Source organism: Schistocerca americana, chromosome X, assembly GCF_021461395.2.
Source record: "Schistocerca americana isolate TAMUIC-IGC-003095 chromosome X, iqSchAmer2.1, whole genome shotgun sequence".
Lineage (NCBI taxonomy): Eukaryota > Metazoa > Arthropoda > Insecta > Orthoptera > Acrididae > Schistocerca > Schistocerca americana.
In genome coordinates, this window is record NC_060130.1 from 728,344,435 (window position 1) to 728,366,360 (window position 21,926).

At 45.6% G+C, this 21,926-nt stretch overlaps 1 protein-coding gene across 2 annotated transcripts in view; it reads left to right on the forward strand.

Annotated features, from left to right (window-relative positions):
- The window catches only part of LOC124556848, a 332,788-nt gene that overhangs the window by 13,890 nt on the left and 296,972 nt on the right, over window positions 1-21,926 (forward strand). For both annotated transcript variants that reach the window (XM_047130867.1, XM_047130868.1), the window contains exon 3: window positions 21,221-21,369. In XM_047130867.1, the coding sequence (XP_046986823.1) occupies window positions 21,221-21,369 (149 nt within the window). The remainder of the gene's footprint in view (window positions 1-21,220; window positions 21,370-21,926) is intronic.

Sequence of the window (21,926 nt, forward strand, 5' to 3'; positions counted from 1 at the left end):
AGCTATGAACTATGTGAATGTATTGAGGCACTATTCAGCATGTCATCTATTTGAAAAGTCCTTGGCAGTTTTCTGGAGTTATATGTGACATTAAATACCTATACACAAGTCACATAGTTTCCACAAATTCTGGGCCAATGGTTTGTTGTCTCAGAGGTGGTGCTCGATAGAGTCACACGTGTTCTATCGGGTTCAGATCAGGAAAAGTAAGTCCCAAGTCTGCATTCCCTCATGCTCAACATCATTTTCAACTGTGATAGCATCATCTAGCAGCATAACTGGCCATGCCACAAGACCAGAATGGTGCTGTAATAGTTTGTGGAAGATGACAGTGAAATTATGTTGATGTGTTGGGACTTACTTTTCCTGATCTGAACCCGATAGAACACGTGTGACTCTATCGAGCACCACCTCTGAGACAACAAACCATTGGCCCAGAATTTGTGGAAACTATGTGACTTGTGTATAGGTATTTAATGTCACATATAACTCCAGAAAACTGCCAAGGACTTTTCAAATAGATGACATGCCGAATAGTGCCTGTATTGCATTCCAGACGTGGACCAACATGCTGTCAAGCAGGTGGTCATAATGTCTTGCCTCATCATTTATTACCAGAAAGACAGCTTGGAATTTTCCAGGAGGGTAGACATTGATAGGAACAAGCAGAAATGTAAATTTGACCATGGACTTAAACAGATGAGTGAGAAATGTTTTGAGCTCTAAGCTACAGACTTCCAAGAGACAGCAAATAACAACCAAACTGCTATTATAGTCATGTTGCTGTTGTCTTCAATCTGAAGACTGGTTTGATGCAGCTCTCTGTGCTATTCTACCCTGTGCAAGCCTTTTCGTCTTTGAATAACTACTGCAATCCGCATCCTTTTGAATGTGCTTACCATATTCAGCTCTTGGTCTCCTCCTATGATTTTAACCATCTGCTTTTCTCTCCAGTACTAAACTGCTAATCCCTTGATGTCTCTGAATATGTTCTATCAATCGATCTCTCCTTTTGATGAAGTTGTGCCACAAATTTTCTCTCTCTGCAATTATATTCAGTACCTCCTCATTAGTTGTGCAAACTACCCATCAAATATTCAACATTCTTCTTTAGCACCACATCTCAAAAGCCTCAACTCTTATCTAGTCAAAACTGTTTGTCGTCCATGTTTCACTTCCATACATGGCTACACTCCACACAAATACCTTCAGAAAAGACTTCCTATACTCAATGTTAACAATTTTTCTTAGTCAGAAATGCTTTTTGTGTCATTGTCAGTCTACATTTTACATCCAATTTACCTTTGCCATCACCAGTTATTTTGCTGCCTAAATGGCAAAACTCATTCACTAATTTTAGTGTCTCGTTTCCTAATCTAATTCCCTCAGCATCACCAGATATAATTTGAGTACACTCAATTATCCTTGTTTTGTTTTTGTTGAAGTTCATCTTATATCCTCCTTTCAATTTGATGTCCATTCTGTTCAACTGCTCTTCCCGATCCTTTGTTGTCTCTGATAGAATAACAATGTCATCAGCAAACGTCCGAAGTTTTTATCTTTTCTCCCTGAACTTGAATTCCTACTCCAATTTTCTTTGATCTCCTTTATTCTTGCTCAATGTAGGTATTGAATAACATTGGGGATAGGCTACAGCCCTGTCTCACTCCCTTCTCAACCACTGCTTTCCTTTCACAGCCCCCTCAAGGGGCTCAGCATTTAGTTGCTGGATACGGGCTTGGCGACCCCGGGGTCCCTGAACTGGGGACTGGAAGGACCCACCCGTTCTCAATACCGTAAGCTCTCAGCATGCTTCAACAACCACCGTAAGGCGTGACAGTGGAACATTGTATGGTACAGAGCCCGGGGATCTTGGCTTAACTGTCTGGATCGCGAGGATGGTATAAACCTCTATAAAAAAAACCTCAATCTCAAGGTGGTTGCGCGCCGAGGAGACGCATGGCTGTTGAGGTAGAACAGTTGCTAGCGGACGACCTCTGGGGAACCTGCCGCCCCCCCTCCCCCCCACCCTGTCTGGGTGGACATTCCTTCCCCTAGCTGCTCGTGGGACCACCATGAAATGAAATACGAACAGTGGGCAAGCACGAGTCTCTAAGAAAGGAAAGTTCAATGCTTTACAGTATGACCCCCAATCGTTCCCTTCTCTGTCCACACCGGGGGAGGAACGGCGGTCTAATTTACCTGGTGAGACGTATTCTCCTCGATTTCTGGTTTGCAGCCGAACAGATGGGGACTCATTTCTGAACACAAAGCCTCAGTTTTTTGTGGAAAATTTAGAGAACAAGTTCGGAGAAGTTGAGGGTCTGTCATTTTTGAGCTGGAGCAGTCCTCATACAGACAGCATCCCCATCACAGTTACGGGCATTGTTTGCTTGTGACAAGCTCGGTGATGTTGCAGTCTCCATTACACCTGATAAGAGCCTCAATATGGTTCAGGGACTTATTTTTCATCGAGACCTGTTGTTGTAGTCTGACGACGAGCTTCCTGCAAATCTGGAATGCCGCAGTGTCCACTTTGTATGACGTGTCTTCATGGGACCTAAAAATAGTAGGGTCGCCACCGGAGCCTTCTTCTTGGCTTTCGATGGAGACACCTTGCCCGAGAAGGTCAAGGTGGTGATATATCAATGTGATGTTAAGCCTTACGTCCCTCCTCCCATGTGCTGCTTCAAGTGCTGGAGGTTTGTGCTTATGTCATAGAGATGTGATGCCAACCCTACCTGTCGGAATTGTGGACGTTCCTCCCACCCCAACGTCTCGTGTTCGTTGCCCCCTGTTTGTGTCTACTGCGGACAGAAACACCTTGCTCATCAACTGCTCGGTTTATCAAACTGAACAGAAGATTATGGAGTATAAGACCTTGGACAGGCCCACTTATACAGATGCTAAACGCAAGTACGACTGACTTCACCCTGTGCGCATTTCATCGACGTTTGCTGCAGCAGCTTCGATGTCGCCGTCCCTGGCAACAAGCCCCCAAGCTCAGGCACTTCTTATGGGCCATCCAGCCCGGCCATCTATTCCTGCCCCCCAGGTGGTTGGGGGAACACCCTCTTCCGTTGCTCCCCTGTTATCAACATCGGGAGTAACAACACCTCCTTGTTTGGGGACTTCAGTCCCCACCTCTGCACCAGAAAAGTGCCCGCCTCCTCCGGCTCCCCTTGCATGGAAGGGTACGCTTGGTGCCCTCCCTTCCATGGTTACTGCCCCTCCAGATGTCAGCCAGTGGCTGAAAAAGCCACCACCTGAGGGCTGTGGGGCTTCCAGGTCTTCCTCGGTCCATGAGACTGGGTCGGAAAAGCCCATCCAGCCTGATAAACCGAAGGACAAACGGGACCCTACCAAAAAGAAGAAAAAGCAAAAAGAGAAGGCCATAGAGACAGAAAAGGAGTTCACCACTGCACCTGAAGATGATGTGGAGCATCTAGCATACCCTCAGGATATAGATGTTACTCGACCCGCAGCTCCTATGGAAGTTGATCAGGCGGCGAGCGCTTCTAAGGCTTAACCTATCTCCCCCCCCCCCCCCCCCCCAGGTTCTTTCATCTCTTCACAGTCAGATACCATTATCCTTCAATGGAATTGCTGTGGTTTTTTCCACCACCTCGCTGAGTTGAAACAGCTTTTGTGCTGCTTCCCTGCCACTTGTCTGGCCCTACAGAAAACCTGGTTTCCTGTTCAGCGGACCTCCTCCCTCTGTGGCTACCGGGGCTACTATAAGAACCACATAGAATATGACAGGGTGTCTGGCGGTGTCTGTGATTATGTTCTTGCCACTGTTCCTAGTGCCCCAGTGACACTTCACACAGCTCTCGAGGCTGTGGCTGTTAGAATCCAGGCAGGAATGGAGCTTACCATCTGTTCCCTCTACCTTCCCCCAGATGAAGTTGTCCCTCTTGCCGACCCAGCTGCCTTGTTTGCCCAGCTCCCCCTGCCATTCCTCCTTTTGGGGGACTTTAATGCCCACCACCCTTTATGGGGTGGGGCTCAGATCTTGGGCCAGGGTAGGGACATTGAGGCTCTCCTGGTACAGCAGGATATTTGCCTCCTTAACACTGGTGCTCCCACATATTTTAGCTTGACTCATGGCACATACTCGGCTATTGACCTCTCTCTTAGTAGCCCAGGTCTTCTTCCATACCTCAGTTGGAGGTTCCAGGACGACCTCTGTGGTAGCGACCACTTTCCTATCCTGGTTTCTCTTCTTCAATCCCAAACCCCTGACCAGCTGCCACGATGGTCTCTTCGTGGAGCTGATTGGGCAGCCTACACCTCAGCTACTATGGCCATTGCTCCGCTTCCTGGTGACATTGATTTGGCAGTGGACGAGGTCACTATGGCCATTGTTTCTGCTGCTGAGGCAACTGTCCCCTGCTCTTCAAGTACCCTAAGGAGTAAGTCAGTCCCTTGGTGGACACCAGAGATTGCAGAAGCTATCCGGGACCGCCGGCGAGCCCTGCAACGACACCGGCGTCATCCTTCCCTAGAGAATCTGGTTACCTTTAAACGGCTGCGGGCCCAGCCTCGGCGGTTAATCCGTCGGAGCAAACAGGACTGCTGGGAACGGTATGTTACCACCATAGGTTCTCGCATCTCCCCATCTCAGGTTCAGCGCATTTTTGGCTTTCGCCCTCATGCGTCTGTCCCTTGCCTTTCTCTTCGGGGTACACTTTGTACTGACCCAATCGCCATCACCGAACATCTGGCAGAGTACTTCGCTCGTATTTTCGCGGCAGCAGGCTACAGCACAGAATTCTGCACCATTAAGGAGCAGGCTGAGTGTATGCAGTTGTCGTTTCGCATGCACCTTTGGGAATGATACAGCGCCCCGTTTAGTGAATGGGAGTTCCAAAGTGCCCTTACAGCTTGCCCCGATACCTCTCCAGGTCCAGACCGAATTCACAACCAGTTTCTTCGCCATCTCTTGGCGCACTGTCAGGGTGAATTACTCGCCCTGTTTAACCGCATCTGGACGGAGGGAGTTTTCCCAACTCGTTGGCAGGATATTGTTACCATCCCGGTGCTGAAACCTGGTGCAGATCCGCTGGTGGTTGATAGCTATCGCCCTATCAGCCTTACCAACGTTATGTGCAAACTTCTGGTGAGTCGGCAGCTCATGTGGTTCCTCGAAGCTTGGGGCCTCCTAACCCAGCAACAAGGGGGCTGCCGTCAGGGCCGCTCAGCGATTGATTGACAATTTAGTCTCGTACAGCTTTTACTCGGCGAGAACATCTAGTTGCTGTTTTCTTTGATTTTCGGAAGGCGTATGATACCACCTGGTGCCATCATATCCTTGCTACGCTGCATGAATGGGGCTTACGGGGTCCACTTCAAATTTTTCTACTGAATTTCCTCTCCAATCGCTCCTTTTGGGTTCGAGTTGGCACATATTTTAGCTCTGCTCATATTCAGGGCTTGGTTCTCAGTGTTCCCCTCTTTTTGGTGGCGATTAATGGTGTTGCGGCTGCGGTGGGCTCATCGGTCTGTTCCTCTCTATATGCCGATGACTGACTTTTGTCTTTATTACAGTTCCTCAAGCATCAGTGTCGCTGAAAGGCGACTGCAGGGAGCTATCCGTAAGGCACATTTTTGGGCATCCAACCATGATTTCCAGTTCTCAGCCTCCAAGACCCGAATGATGCATTTCTGTTGTCGTCGCACGGTCCACCTCCATCCAGAGTTCTACCTTGTCAATGAACTCTTTCGTATTGAAGAGACGCATCGCTTCCTTGGCATGCTGTTTGATGCTCAGCTCATTTGGACACCTTATCTTCGCGAGCTTAAACAATGGTTCTGGCGGCACCTCAACATCCTTCGCTGCCTCAGCCACACCGTTTGGGGGGCTGCACGAATAACCCTCCTACACCTCTATAAGATCTTAGTCCAGTCCTGTCTCAACTACGGGAGTGTGGTGTATGACTCAGCAGCACCTTGAACATTGCAGATCCTCGACCCGATTCTCCATTGTGGCGTCAGACTGGCGACAGGTGCCTTCCGCACTAGTCCGGTGACTAGTCTTCTAGTAGAAGCTGGAATCCTTCCTCTACGATTCCGCCGCCAACAGTTGCTTGCGTCATACATCGCCCGCGTCCATGCCTCGTCCAAGCACCCAAACCGCAGGCTCCTTTTTCCATCTTCTCCACTTCCCTCCCCACGACGGCGGCCTAGGTCGGGTCTCCCGATCGCAATCTGCGTTCGTTCCCTTCTCTCGTCACTTGAGTCCCTTCCCCTTCCTCCATCCTTCTGGCCCTCTTCTTCTACCCCTCCTTGGTCCCCCCTTCACTTGCGGCTTTGTTTGGATTAGTCCTGAGACTCCAAGTCCTCCATTCCACCTGCCAGTCTTTGTCAAACAATTCCTGGCTCTTCTTGCTTCGTTTCGCGATGCAGATGGAGTCTATACATCGATGGTTCTTTGGTCGATGGACACACTGGGTTTGCTTCCATCCACGGCGACTACGTTGAGCAGCATTCCCTGCCTTGTGGGATCAGTGTTTTCACTGCGGAGCTGGTTGCTTTTTATCATGCACTCGTTCACCTTTCCTCCTGCTCTGGGGAGTCATTTGTCATATGCAGTGACTCCGAGTGGATTGCAAGCACTCAACCAGTGTTTTTCTCGGGACCTTTTTGTGCTGTTTTTGCTCTCGCCGAGTGTGGTCATTCAGCGACGTTTGTGTAGACCCTGGGCCACATTGGTATTCCAGGAAACAAACATGTCGATCGGTTGGCCAAGCAGGCCACCACTTCGCCATCTGTGGAGCTTGGTCTCATGATAAGCGACCTCCGGTCAGCCCTACATCGCAAGGTCCGCGATGTCTGGAGCTCTGAATGGTCTGTCTTGAACACGCCAAATAAGCTCCGCATGATCAAGTCGTCCACGGCCGTATGTAACTCATCCTTGTGGGGCAAGCGTGGGGACTCAGTTGTTCTCTGCCATCTCCAAATTGGACATATGCGGTTGACCCACAGCTATCTCCTGCCCAAGTGTCGCTGTTATGCAGGGCTGACTGTGGTCCATCTTCTGATGGACTGCCCCCTTGTAGCCCCCTTGTGGCAGTCCTTTAATTTACCAGCTGCACTTCCTTTAATCCTAGGTTTAACGTTTTATCTGTGCAGCTGGGTTTTATCACTCGCTCTAGTGTGGGTGCTCTCGCATGATTTCTCAGACTACACCAACTCCAGCGACTTTTAATTGTAACGTGGATACAAAAATAGTGTCTTTTATGGTAACAAGTTGTGTTGGTACCTATATCAATGCTTTCCAGCTGGAGGTTCTTCATTTGTGGTTGAGAGGTTGACCTTTTACCTGATCCATCAACCACTATAGTCTGTTTTACTCTAGTCAACTATTTCCTCTGCTCCTTTTAAGTGACCTCTATTTTGTGTTACTGCGGTGTTCATTTTAGCTCTGTACCCCTTGGTGTTCCCTCCCTCTGGGTGCAGAGGTTATGCTTTTACTGTATAGACCTTTTACATGTATGTCTGTTTGGAACTGGGGACTGATGACCTCGGTGTTTAGCCCCCATCATACACCAAAACCAACCAACCTTTCATGCCCCTTGACTCTTATAACAGCCGTCTGGTTTCTGTACAAGTTGTAAATAGCCTTTCACTCCCTGTATTCCTCCCCCCCCCCCCCCCCCCCCTCACGGACAATACGAGACTGGAATAGAAGGGAGAACCGATAGAGGTACTCAAGGTACCCTCTGCCACACACCGTCAGGTGGCTTGCGGAGTATGGATGTAGATGTAGATAGATTATTGTACCCCTTGCATCCTCACATTGACGACGAGACAGAAATTGCTTTGAGATTTCATACTACAGGCTCTCTGCCGACGTCCCTCCATGACACTACTGCTGCCCCCAACAGATGAATTTCTATCAGACAGGTGTTGTGCTATTCCATATCTCCTCTTCCCTTTCTATAATATTCCGTTAAAGTTCATTTTCATTGTATAGACCCTCTATATACTACTTCCACCTTTCATCTTCCCCTTCTTTGTGTACTATTGATTCTCCATCTGAGCTCTTGATTTTCACACAACTACTTCTCTGTTCTCCAAAGGCCTCTTTAATTTTGCTGTAAGCAGTATGTATCTTTTCCGCGATAAAATATGCTTCTAAATCCTTAAATGTGTCCTCTAGCCATTCTTGCTCAGCTATTTTGCACTTCCTGTCAGTCTCATTTTTAGACATTCATATTCCCTTTCACCTGCTTCATTTGCTGAATTTTTATATTTTCTTCTTTCATCAATTAGATTTAATGTATATTGTGTTATTCAATGATTTTTTACAAGGCCTTATCTTTTTTCCCATTTGATCCTCTGCTACCTTGATTGTTTCATCTCTCAAAGCTACCCATTTATCTTCTACTGTGTTCCTTGGCCCCGTTTGAATAATCTGTTGCCTAATGTTCCCTGTAAAACTTTCAACATCATCTGGTTCTTTCAAATTTTCCAGGTCCCATCTCCTTAATTTCCTACCTTTTTGCAATTTCATTAGTTTTAATCTACAGTTCAGAACCTATAAATTGTGATCAGAGTCCACATCTGCCTCGGAAAACATCTTGCAGTTTAATATATGGTTCTGAAACCTCTGTCTTGCAATTACATAATCAGTCTGAAACCTTCCAGTATCTCCACATCTCTTTCACAAATACAACTTGCTTTCATGATCCTTAAACCAAGCATTGGTTATGATTAAATTATGCTCTGTGCAAAATTCTGCCAGGAGACTTCCTCTTTCATTCCTTTCCACCAAGTTCATATTCACCCATTGTTCCTTCTCTTCCTTTTTCCACTATCGGATGTGGGCTTAGTGTGTATCTTGGCTACTATAATCTACTAAAATATGTTCATTATGCTGTTCATAGTAGCTTACCCACATTTACATTTTCTTATTCATTATTAAACATACTCCTGCATTACCCCTATTTGATTTTGTATTTGTAACTCTGTATTCACATGATGAGAAGTCCTTTCCCGCCTGCTGCCAAACTTCACAAATGCCCACCATGTCTAACTTCAGCCTATCCATTTCCCTGTTTAAATTTTCTAACCTACCTGCTCGATTAAGGGATCCATGCTCTGATGTATGGAATACAAGTTTGTTTCTCCTGATTAAATTCTCCTGAGTCCCCACCAGGATATCAAAATGGGGGACTCCGGACTGTTTTACCCAAGAGGATGCCATCATCATTTAACTACAGTAGACCTGCACGCCCTTGTGAAAAATTACAACTGTATTTTCCCCTGTGCTTTCAGCCATTTGCAGTACCAGCACTGCAAGGCTGCTTTGGTTGATGTTACAACGCCAAATCTGTTAATCATCCTGAGTGTTACCCTGCAGTTACTGAAAAAGTTACTGCCTCTCTTCTGGAACCGCTCATTTGTGTGGCCCCTAAACAGACATCCCTCCATTGTGGTGTCACCTGTGGTATAACTATCTGTATCACTGAGGCATGTGAGCCACTCCACCTGTGGCATAGTTCATGGGGGGGGGGGGTCTATAATATATCAAGAAGGCTTTGCTATAAAATATTGCTGACATTTTACAAAGAGTTTAATTGGGGTCATTTTGTTCAAATGTGGTGGACATAGAAGAGTTATCACCAAAGCGGAAATCACAGTCTAAGCAAATAGGTACCAAGTAATGTAATAAGACAATGTATATTTACTTTGGTGTGAGGGTGCCATTTGGAGAATATTGAGAGAATAGCGATCGTCACTTTTGCTGCAGAATAAATTTTTGGCAAACCAACAGTGAAAACTTTATAGAAACCACAGAATCTATGAGAAGTACTTTATGTGAAACTTGAAGTAATCCCCCAAGATGTCCCAGAAAATCGCAGTGTATGGTTCAGAACCTTCCATCCAGTATCTTGTGGACCAACCAGTTGCTGAAACAATATACAAGAGACATGTTTATGCGCGCAGATCCTACTGCACCATCATTTGACATTAACACAAACTCACAAATGGATGATCTTGAAATAAGCATCTCATTTTTAAGAAATACTAGCAAGTACCTACTCAAAGTACACAAGACATAAGGCTATTGTGCAGCATCTATTACATTTTGTGTGTTTTACACTGCTTAAGAAGCCCCTATTCTTCTCATTTTTATTGTGTGTCTCCTACTTACTGATTCTTGCCTTATGACTGGAAACAGTGTGCTCCCTGCCGCTGTTGGATAAGCAACTGCCAGCAGCAAGTCGTATACCCTTAGCTCACTTATTTGTTACATAGTTTAATTCTTAATTTCTTTGCGTGTTTTTGGGTACTTCCATTGTTTAATTAATAAATTTCATGCGTATTATAGTATTTGAGAGTTTTAGCATCGCGTTTTAGTACCTGAATAGTGAAAAATCGCGTAGTCTCCTTCCGCCGCCGAGCAGTGTGACAGCAGTGCACAGGTAACAGCATTACTGCATTTACTGGGCAATCTTGTATTTTAATAACTGTTTAAATTTTGTGGCAAATTGTTTGTGCTCTCTGTAGATTAGTTCAGACGTTCTTTACACAACTGCTTTTAGCAAGGATAGGGACTGCAACTGCTGTGTTCGGATGCGGGCTGAGTTGGCATCCCTTCGCTCCCAGCTTCTGGCAGCGTTGGCTTCGGTCAGACAGCTTGAGGCTGTTGCCAATGGGCATCACTATGGGGGGTCCGGATGGGGGTTTGTCGGGGACGGCCAGCTCATCCCATGCATCCCCCAATCGGACTATGGCTGTGGCTGCCCGGGATACTGCCCACATTGAGGCTGACCCCTCACCCGTGGTAGAGTGGGAGGTGGTCTTGAGGTGTGGCAGGGGGCGAAAGACATTCCGGAGGGCTGAACGGAAGGCCTCTCCAGTTTGTCTGATGAACCGGTTTCAGGCTTCGGCCGGACATGGCTGCTTGTCCTGTTCCAGATTTCCCCTCAGTCTGCAAGACCCAGGTGGTCACGGAGGGTGGGCTTACTGGTAGTTGGGAGCTCCAACGTCAGGTGTGTAATGGGGCCCCTTAGGGATATGGCAGCAAGAGAGGGGAAGAACACCAATGTGCACTCCGTGTGCATACCGGGGGGAGTCATTCCAGATGTGGAAAGGGTCCTTCCAGATGCCATGAAGGGTACAGGGTGCACCCATCTGCAGGTGGTCGATCATGTCGGCACCAATGATGTGTGTCACTATGGATCAGAGGAAATCCTCTCTGGCTTCTGGCGTCTATCTGATTTGATGAAGACTGCCAGTCGCGCTAGCGGGATGAAAGCAGAGCTCACCATCTGCAGCATTGTCGACAGGACTGACTGCAGGCCTTTGGTACAGAGCCGAGTGGAGGGTCTGAATCAGAAGCTGAGACAGTTCTGCGAATGTGTGGGCTGCAGATTCCTCGACTTGCGCCATAGGGTGGTGGGGTTTCGGGTTCCGCTGGATAGGTCAGGAGTCCACTACACGCAGCAGGCGGCTACACGGGTAGCAGGGGTTGTGTGGCGTGGACTGCGCGGTTTTTTAGGTTAGATGGCCTCGGGCAAGTACAGAAAGGGCGACAGCCTCAAAGGGTGCAGGGCAAAGTCAGGACATGCGGGGACCAAGCAGCAATCGGTATTGTAATTGTAAACTGTCGAAGCTGCATTGGTAAAGTACCGGAACTTCAAGTGCTGATAGAAAGCACCAAAGCTGAAATCGTTATAGTTACGGAAAGCTGGTTGAAGCCAGATACAAATTCTGCCGAAATATTTACAAAGTCACAGACGGTGTTTAGAAAGGATAGATTGCATGCAACCGGTGCTGGCGTGTTTGTCGCTGTTAGTAGTAGTTTATCCTGTAGTGAAGTAGAAGTGGAAAGTTCCTGTGAATTATTATGGGTGGAGGTTACACTCAACAACCGAGCTAGGTTAATAATTGGCTCCTTTTACCGATCTCCCGACTCAGGAGCATTAGTGGCGGAACAACTGAGAGAAAATCTGGAATACATTTCACATAAATTTTCTCGACATGTTATTGTCTTAGGTGGAGATTTCGATTTACCAGATATAGACTGGGACACTCAGATTTTTAGGACGGGTGGTAGGGACAGAGCATCGAGTGACATTATACCGAGTGCACTATCCGAAAATTACCTCGAGCAATTAAACAGAGAACTGACTCATGGAGATAACATCTTGGACCTATTGATAACAAACAGACCCGAACTTTTCGACTCTGTAAGCACAGAACAGGGAATCATTGATGATAAGGCCGTTGCAGCATCACTGAATATGGAAGTAAATAGGAATATAAAAAAAGGAGGAAGGTTTATCTGTTTAGCAAGAGTAATAGAAGGCAGATTTCATACTATCTAACAGAGCAAAATGAAAATTTCTGTTCCGACACTGACAATGTTGAGTGTTTATGGAAAAAGTTCAAGGCAATCGTAAAATGCGTTTTAGACAGGTACGTGCAGAGTAAAATTGTGAGGGACGAGAAAAAACCACCGTGGTTCAACAATAAAGTTATGAAACTATTGCGAAAGCAAAGAGAGCTTCACTGCAAGTTTGAACGCAGCCAGAACCTCTCAGACAAACAGATGCTAAACAATGTCAAAGTTAGTGTAAGGAGGGCTATGCGTGAAGCATTCAGTAAATTCGAAAGTAAAATTCTGTGTACCGACTTGACAGAAAATCCTAGGAAGTTCTGGTCTTACGTTAAATCAGTAAGTGGCTCAAAACAGCATATCCAGACACTCCGGGATGATGATGGCATTGAAATAGAGGATGATACGCGTAAAGCTGAAATACTAAACACCTTTTTCCAAAGCTATTTCACAGAGGAAGACCGCACTGCAGTTCCTTCTCTAAATCCTCGCACAAACGAGAAAATGGCTGACATCAAAATAAGTGTCCAAGGAATAGAAAAGCAACTGGACCTGACGGGATACCAATTCGATTCTACACAGAGTACGCGAAAGAACTTGCCCCCCTTCTAACAGCCGTGTACCGCAAGTCTCTAGAGGAACGGAAGGTTCCAAATGATTGGAAAAGAGCACAGGTAGTCCCAGTCTTCATGAAGGATCGTCGACCATATGTGCAAAACTATAGACCTATATGATTGGAAAAGAGCACAGGTAGTCCCAGTCTTCATGAAGGATCGTCGAGCATATGTGCAAAACTATAGACCTATATCTCTGTTGTCGATCTGTTGTAGAATTTTAGAACATGTTTTTTGCTCGCGGATCATGTCGTTTCTGGAAACCCAGAATCTACTCCGTAGGAATCAACACGGATTCTGGAAACAGCGATCGTGTGAGACCCAACTTGCTTTATTTGTTCATGAGACCCAGAAAATATTAGATACAGGCTCCCAGGTAGATGCTATTTTCCTTGACTTCCGGAAGGCGTTCGATACAGTTCCGCACTGTCGCCTTATAAACAAAGTAAGAACCTACGGCATATCAGACCAGCCTGTATTGAACAGTTTTTAGCAAACTGAACACAGTATGTTGTTCTCAATGGAGAGACGTCTACAGATGTTAAAGTAACCTCTGGTGTGCCGTGCTAGGGCGGTTTCCGCCGGGGTCACTCTACCACTGATAATCCAGTTTCCCTCGCGTCTGCCATGACGCACAGCCTTTTCCAGATGCCAACACCTGGTTGCCATCTTTTTTCATTTATGAAAAGCTTACGACACGAGCTGACATCATCATATCCTTGTCACATTATATGAGTGGGGTCTCCAGCCTGCTCTAGATTTTTATCCAAAATTTCCCATTGCTCCGTATTTTCCATTTCCAAGTTGGTGCCTCCCATAGTTCCCCCCCTATCCAGGAGAATGGGGTCCCGCAGGGCTCTGTATTGAGTATATATCTATTTTTCGTGACCATTAACATTCTAGAAGCAGCTGTTGGGCCGTCCGTCTTGCCTTCTCTGTATGCAGACGACTTCTGCATTTCACACTGCTCCTCCAGTACTATTGTTACTGAGTGGCGCCCACAGGGAGCTTCCAGTTTTCATTTGGAAGTCATGTATCATGCACTTCTGTAGGCGTCGTACCATTCATCTGGAACCAGAACTCTATCTCGCTGACGATCCACTCACTCTAGTGGAGACATATCGATTGTTAGGACTGGTTTTGCTCGTCTTCGTCAGCTGAAGCGGAAGTGCTGGCAGCACCTCAATGCCCTTCGCTGCCTGAGCAACACCAACTGGGGGTGCAGATCGCTCTACGCTGCTGCAGCTGTACAGAGGCCTTGTTCAATCCCACCTTGGCTATGGGAGTGTGGTTTATGGTTCAGCGGCGCCCTCAGTGTTGCATTTACTCAACCCAGTGCACCACTGTGGCGTTCAACTGGCAACGGGAGCTTTTAGGACGAGTCCGGTCACCAGCCTCCTGGTGGAGGCCGGAGTCCCTCCATTGAAGGTTAGGCATGCATAACTGCTCACCAGTTACATTACACACATTAGTGGTTCTCCTGAGCATGTGAATTACTGTCTCCTTTTCCCACCCATGGCAATTCACTTTCCACATCGGAGGCCCAGGTGTACTGGGATCATGAAGAGGTTTACACCGACAGCTCGATGGCTGATGGTCACATTGGCTTCGCGTATGTTCGTGGAGGACATATTGAACAGCACTCCTTGCCAGATGGCTGCAGTGTTTTCACTGCAGAGCTGGCGGCCATTTCTTGTGCTCTTGTTGAGTGCATTCGCTCATACCCCGGCGAGTCGTTTCTTCTCTGTACTGTCTCCTTCGGCAGCCTACAAGCTGTTAACCAGTGCTACCCCCACCATCCTTTGGTAGTGACCATTCAGGAGTCCATTTATGCCCTAGAACGGTCCAGTCGTTCTGTGGTGTTTGTGTGGACCCCAGGCCACGTTGGAATCGCAGGAAATGAACTTGCCAACAAGCTGGCCAAACGAGCTACATGGAAACCGCTTCTGGAGATCAGCATCCCCGTAACTGACCTGTGATCATTATTATGCTGCAAGGTTTTTCAGATTTGGGAGACAGAATGTCATAGTCTCAGTACACCAGTACACACAACAAACTGCTTGCCATTAAGGAGACTACGAATGTGTGGAAGTCCTCCATGTTGGACTCGTGCAGGGACTCTGGGGTTTTCTGCCAGCTCTGCATTGGCCATATGTGGCTAACACATGGTTACCTCCTCCATTGTGAGGACCCACCTCAGTGTCACTGTGGCTCACATATGTCTGTCATCGACATCTTGCTGGACTGCCCAGTTTTAGCCCCTCTGCTGAGGACTTTTAACCTTCCCAGCACCCTGCCTTCGGTGTTGGGTGACAATGCCTCAACAGCAGATTTAGTTTTACGTTTTATTCGGGGGGGGGGGGGGGGGGGGGGAGGGGTTATTGTACCAACTAAGGGTGGGCATTTAGCCTTTTACCTACATGTATTCATCTCGCCTAGTCTTTTTGGGATGGCCTTTTTAATGTTTTGCAGTGTGGTTGGCTCATCCTCTTTTATTATTGTGCTCTGCCAGCCCAGACCATCTGCTCTATGGTTTTAATATATTTTTGTACTTTTCCTTGTGGTGTATGTTTCCCCATTTTTTGTTCATTCCATTCGTTTTCTTTTTAGGTGTGGTTCCCCATTCCTTTTCCCCCTTTTACTCTCTCAAATGTACTTTGGGTGTTTTAGTACATGGAGCCTTGCTTGCATCAGGAAACAGGGACTGATGAACCAGTAGTTTCGTCCCTTTATACCCCAAACCAACCAACTAAACAACCAGAAGTATGCTAGTTTTAGATTATAGATCAGGTTTACTGTTAAAATTTTCCTCTGTAATTTTGGAAAATTGAAAATGATGGACTGGAGGAGCATGTTTGCATAAATAAACTGTGTGTCAGTCAAACTTTAGACTGGAAGGACCTTTCTTCTAAATTTGCCTTGAAGTATTTGATGACAAAAAAAAAATCGCAACCTGGATTTTTCTACGATCTGTTTGAGGCATCGAACAGTACAAATGTCTTCATTATTTTAGAGAAACTAAATTTGTTTTGATGGTGGTATGTTCCTTATTTAACTAATGAGAAACCTATTGTGTGGCGTGTGACGAGAGGCCCCCCCCCCCCCCCCCCCCCCCCCCCCCCCGGTCGGGTAGACCGCTCGCCTGGTGCAAGTCTTTCGATTTGATGCCGCTTCGGTGACTTGCGCGTTGATGGAGATGAAATGATGATGATTAGGACAACACAACACCCAGCCCCTGAGCGGAGAAAATGTCCAACCCAGCCGGAATCGAACCCGGGCCCTTAGGATTGACAGTCTGTTGCGCTGACCACTCAGCGACCGGGGGGCGGATGAGAAACCTATTGCTGTTAGGCAACTTGGTCAGTTTGAATAAGGAGTAATCTTCCAACTGAGGAAACTCATTACTGCATGCCAGTGTCTGATACTGGACACACCTTTCAGCTGTTGGTATTAAAGCTACTATTTACTTTTGTATTTGAGTGACTACCTGTGGTTTATCTCTTTTATTTGCCATACAAACTGCGCAACACAATATACCAGTGTGAACTCTGCGTGTGGTTTTCATTAGTATTATTATGGGGTTTCTACAAGTGGGCTAGCATATAAAATTGAAATTTTATATATTATTGAGGGGCAGTTATCCATATACACACATAGTATACATTACACAGATTAGTGTAATATACAGGGTTATTACAGGTGATTGAAGCAATTTCACAGCTCTACAATAACTTTATTATTTGAGATATTTTCACAATGCTTTGCACACACATACAAAAACTCAAAAAGTTCTTTTAGGCATTCACAAATGTTCGATATGTGCCCCTTTAGTGATTCGGCAGACATCAAGCCGATAATCAAGTTCCTACCACACTCGGCGCAGCATGTCCCCATCAATGAGTTCGAAAGCATCGTTGATGCGAGCTCGCAGTTCTGGCACGTTTCTTGGCAGAGGAGGTTTAAACACTGAATCTTTCAAATAACCCCACAGAAAGAAATCGCATGGGGTTAAGTCGGGAGAGCGTGGAGGCCATGACATGAATTGCTGATCATGATCTCCACCACAACCGATCCATCGGTTTTCCAATCTCCTGTTTAAGAAATGCCGAACATCATGATGGAAGTGCGGTGGAGCACCATCCTGTTGAAAGATGAAGTCGGCGCTGTCGGTCTCCAGTTGTGGCATGAGCCAATTTTCCAGCATGTCCAGATACACGTGTCCTGTAACGTTTTTTTCGCAGAAGAAAAAGGGGCCGTAAACTTAAACCGTGAGATTGCACAAAAACACATTAACTTTTGGTGAATTGCGAATTTGCTGCACGAATGCGTGAGGATTCTCTACTGCCTAGATTCACACATTGTGTCTGTTCACTTCACCATTAAGAAAAAATGTTGCTTCATCACTGAAAACAAGTTCGCACTGAACGCATCCTCTTCCATGAGCTGTTGCAACCGCGCCGAAAATTCAAAGCGTTTGACTTTGTCATCGGGTGTCAGGGCTTGTAGCAATTGTAAACAGTAAGGCTTCTGCTTTAGCCTTCTCTGTAAGATTTTCCAAACCGTCAGCTGTGGTACGTTTAGCTCCCTGCTTGCTTTATTCGTCGACTTCCGCAGGCTACGCGTGAAACTTGCCCGCACGCGTTCAACCGTTTCTTCGCTCACTGCAGGCCGACCCGTTGATTTCCCCTTACAGAGGCATCCAGAAACTTTAAACTCTGCATACCATCGCCGAATGGAGTTAGCAGTTGGTGGATCTTTGTTGAACTTCGTCCTGAAGTGTCGTTGCACTGTTATGACTGACTGATGTGAGTGCATTTCAAGCACGACATGCGCTTTCTCGGCTCCTGTCGCCATTTTGTCTCACTGCGCTCTCCAGCGCTCTGGCGGCAGAAACCTGAAGTGCGGCTTCAGCTGAACAAAACTTTATGAGTTTTTCTACGTATCTGTAGTGTGTCGTGACCATATGTCAATGAATGGAGCTACAGTGAATTTATGAAATCGCTTCAATCATTTGTAGTAGCCCTGTAGATAATATGTAACTAGCCCATCTAACTGGTGTAAGCAATTAAGCATACCAACAACAGTCTCATAAAATGTTAACATACGAACCATGTCATTGTGGAATATCATGAACATGATCAGTAGTATGTGCAAGTAAGTGTGTCTGTATACTTGTGGAGCTTTAGTCGTTCTTATATATGTTGCAGTATTGGTTAAAATAAGAATATACACCAATGGAAAAAAAATCACAGCACCAAAAAGTAATTAATGTAGATTAATGAAATTTTGGGAATACATTTATCTAGATAACATATTTAAGTGATAAACATTGCAAGATCATGGGTTAATGTAAGCGTGGGATACGTCATTGCAAATTTGAAATGCTGGTACATTATTAACCAGTGTAACCTCCAGAATGATGAATTTGGGCATACAAACATGCATGCATCGTGTTGTACAGGTGCTGGATGTCAGTTAGTGGGATGGAGTTCCATGCCTGTTGCACTTGGTCAGGCCATACAGGGGCAGTTAATGCTGTTTGTGGATGATGCTAGAGTTGTTGTCTGATGATATCCCATATTTTCTCTATTGGAGACAGATTTGGTGATCAAGCAGGCAACATGTCGACACTCTGTAGAGCATGTCGGGTTACAACTGCGGTACATCGACAAGTGTTATCCTGTTGGAAAACACTCTAGAGTGCAGCTCATGAATGACAGTGCACTAGATCAAGTAACCAGACTGATGTACAAAATTGCAGTCGGGGGATAACTACGAGTGTGCTCCTGCTGTCATACGAAATTGGACCCTAGACAATACCTCCAGGTGTAGGTCCAGTGTGTTTAGCATGCAGGCAAGTTGGTTACAGGCCCTCAAGTGGTCACCTCCTAACCAACACATGGCCACCACTGGCACCAAGGCAGAACCAGCTTTCAACAGAAAACGCAAAAGACCTCCACTCTGCCCTCGAATGAGATCTTGCTTGACACCACTGAAGTTGAAAATGGCAGTGGCTTGGGGCAGTGGTTTGCATGTTACAGGGCATATGGCTCAGAGCTGTCCTCAAAGTAACAGATTTATAACAGTTTGTTGTGTCACTGTGGTGCCAACTGCTGCTCAAATTGCTGCTGCAGATGCAGTATGATGTGCCAGAGCCCATGCCAAACATGGTCGTTTCTCTTGGTAGCGTTACATGGCCCGGCCTTCTTGCAACCGTACATTCTAGTGACCACTGCTGCCAGCTGTCATGTACGGTGGCTACATTCCTACCAAGTCTTTCTGCAGTATCGCAAAAGGAACATTCGGCTTCTCGTAGCCCTATTACGCGACCTCGTTCAAACTTGGCGAGGTGTTGAGAACAGCACCTTCATCATCATAAAGGTATTCTTGATAGACATCAGCTCGCCCCATCCAATCTCAAAGGTAACTGTTGCTTATGACCATTACAGCATGTATTCAAAGCAAAATCATCCTCATAATGGTGCTACTAGTGCCACTCTTATCTGACTGGCATGAAATTTGAGTAGACATATTTCAGAAGCAGAAGCATGCCTGTATTTCCAATTGGTTATTTGTTATCATGACATGATAAATAAAATAAATGATTTAATGCATATAAAAACTGAGAAGAATGGGCACTTCTGTAGTTACCAGTAACAGTTTTAGAAGGGTTACAGTGTTTAAGACACTAAGTGTTAAGTCAGATGGGAAAGATGTTTTGTGCATAAGTATGTATTATTGTTCTAATTCTGAACACAATAAAAGACGCGTTTGTGAGAAACCGACAACTATTTATTACGTCATGTTGTGATAATGTAAACATATGTAGAACAATACAGTTTAGTGATGAGTGCAGGCTAGTGACAAGTTAAGACTGGAAGCTGGAGCCAGTGCACAACAATATATAGAGCAAATTGATGAACATAAATATTCTGTTTATTGCAGCTTACCAGATGACATTTGATGGAAACCGACAGTTGACAACCCAGCCATGCATACATTTGAGAGCTGAGCTGCAAGACAGCTGCTGTGGTGTCAAGATGCAGCTCTTTCATGTTGCACAAAACAAGAGGGGCCAGAAGAAAGTACTGCATGGTGCCCTTGTTGTAGTTGCCGATGGAGTTGTCCATTGTGATGAGGTTCCTGGTGTGAACTGCAGCAACTTCTTCTTCGCCTAGCAGAGAGCGGAAAACAGTGTTTGACGATGGATCCACACAGTGAAGAGTGCACTGACGAATGTCTTTGTTGGGTGCAAAGGAAATGATCACATACCTGAGTATGGAGCTGGCAGGATTGTGGCACTAAGATAAATATGATGTGGGCAGCACTTGAAGGGTGGACAAGTGTTGACAGACAACAAACTTCACATGACAGCAAGGGAGAGTGAAGTTGGTCCTCAAAAGAGGGCTAAACTACACAATGAAGGAAGGAAGGAAGGCTGGATCCTTGAAAGGGGGCCAACTAACAACAAGGAGAACAAGTGAGAAGGAAGCCATGAGGAAAAAAAAAGCATTACCATTGTCTGTGTCCTGTACCTGAAATGGGACAAAAAATAGGCAGAACCGTCAGTCAGAAGCTTGCCAAACCTGAAATGGGACAAAGTGGAAGCAGAGACATGTGTCAGAGGCTTGCCAACCTGCATCATAGTCATTGGAAGGCAGAACACTGCGACTAGTGATGAGTACAGGCTGCAGGCTGGAGCCAGTACATGGCAATATAAAGAGAGTTTGCCCACTGGGGGCCACTGGCGCTCTGCTATAGGCGATTGAGGTGCTGGACCACAATCGATGACCTCTGGTGGGGGCCCTGGAGCTGCCAAACAGTGTCCTACAAAAACTGCGTGATCCATGTTAGTTGCAGTGTGAATGTAGTATGTATGGGTTACTACAGTTATTGCAAATAATAGAACTAGAAAAATTGTAGCAAAATTTGTTGGCATTAGGGGGAAAATGAGGGGAAGAATAAAGTATTGAAATGTGTACAGAACATACATAAAATTTATTGATAAAGGTATTTTTATTTATGTTTATTAATAAAGATAATTTTTATGTGTATCAGCAGATATAATGTTATTGTGCAAGCAGAACTAATGTTAATCTTGACGTCAACTAATAAAGCATATGGGGATTTTTTAATATTGGGCATTTGGGTTATTCTGTTAAGTATTTATGGACTTTTTCGAAATTCTGCAGATTTTACGTGTGTATTCGTTGTGTAATGTACATAAAATTTTTGCTTTTCTTTTTTATTGAAGGCTGTAACAGGAGATAACAACCCTATTTGCGACAGCAAGGAGAGTGTAGATACCAAGCTACCTCCAGATAAGGATGATAAGACTCCCTCGTTATTGACAAAAAAATCTAATACTGCAGACGTGGAAGCAACTGCGTCATCAAGTGAATGGTGAGCAATTAATTTGAGGAGATTTGTGGAAATTGACATTGCCCAACAGTTCACCCAGGGAACAAGGATGTTTCCAGTGGAACACACGTAACTCTTTTATATGAGACTTCAGCATATTGTTTTATGCATGCTTGAGAAAAAGATACTTACTAAAGTGCACTATCAGCTTATTGTGGTAAAGGCTCTACACACACACACACACACACACACACACACACACTTGCTAACTAACTGTGCACGGACATCACACACACACACACACACACACTTGCTAACTAACTGTGCACGGACATGTGGTTCATTCTGATCACCCATTCCTTTCCCAAACAGTTTCAGTGGGATACTCAGGGGCCAATGTAACTTGAAACAGTATACAAAATTAACGGAAAAAGAGGGACATTTGATTAGGCATAGGCTTTGACCAGTGATGTGGAATATATGCAACAAACACCATAAACAACAACGTGATGATAGTGTGATATTAGTGGTGATTTTTTTCAAATGACCGAAGCTACAGATCAGTCTGTCACCATAACCAGGTTTTTTAACTTTCATCT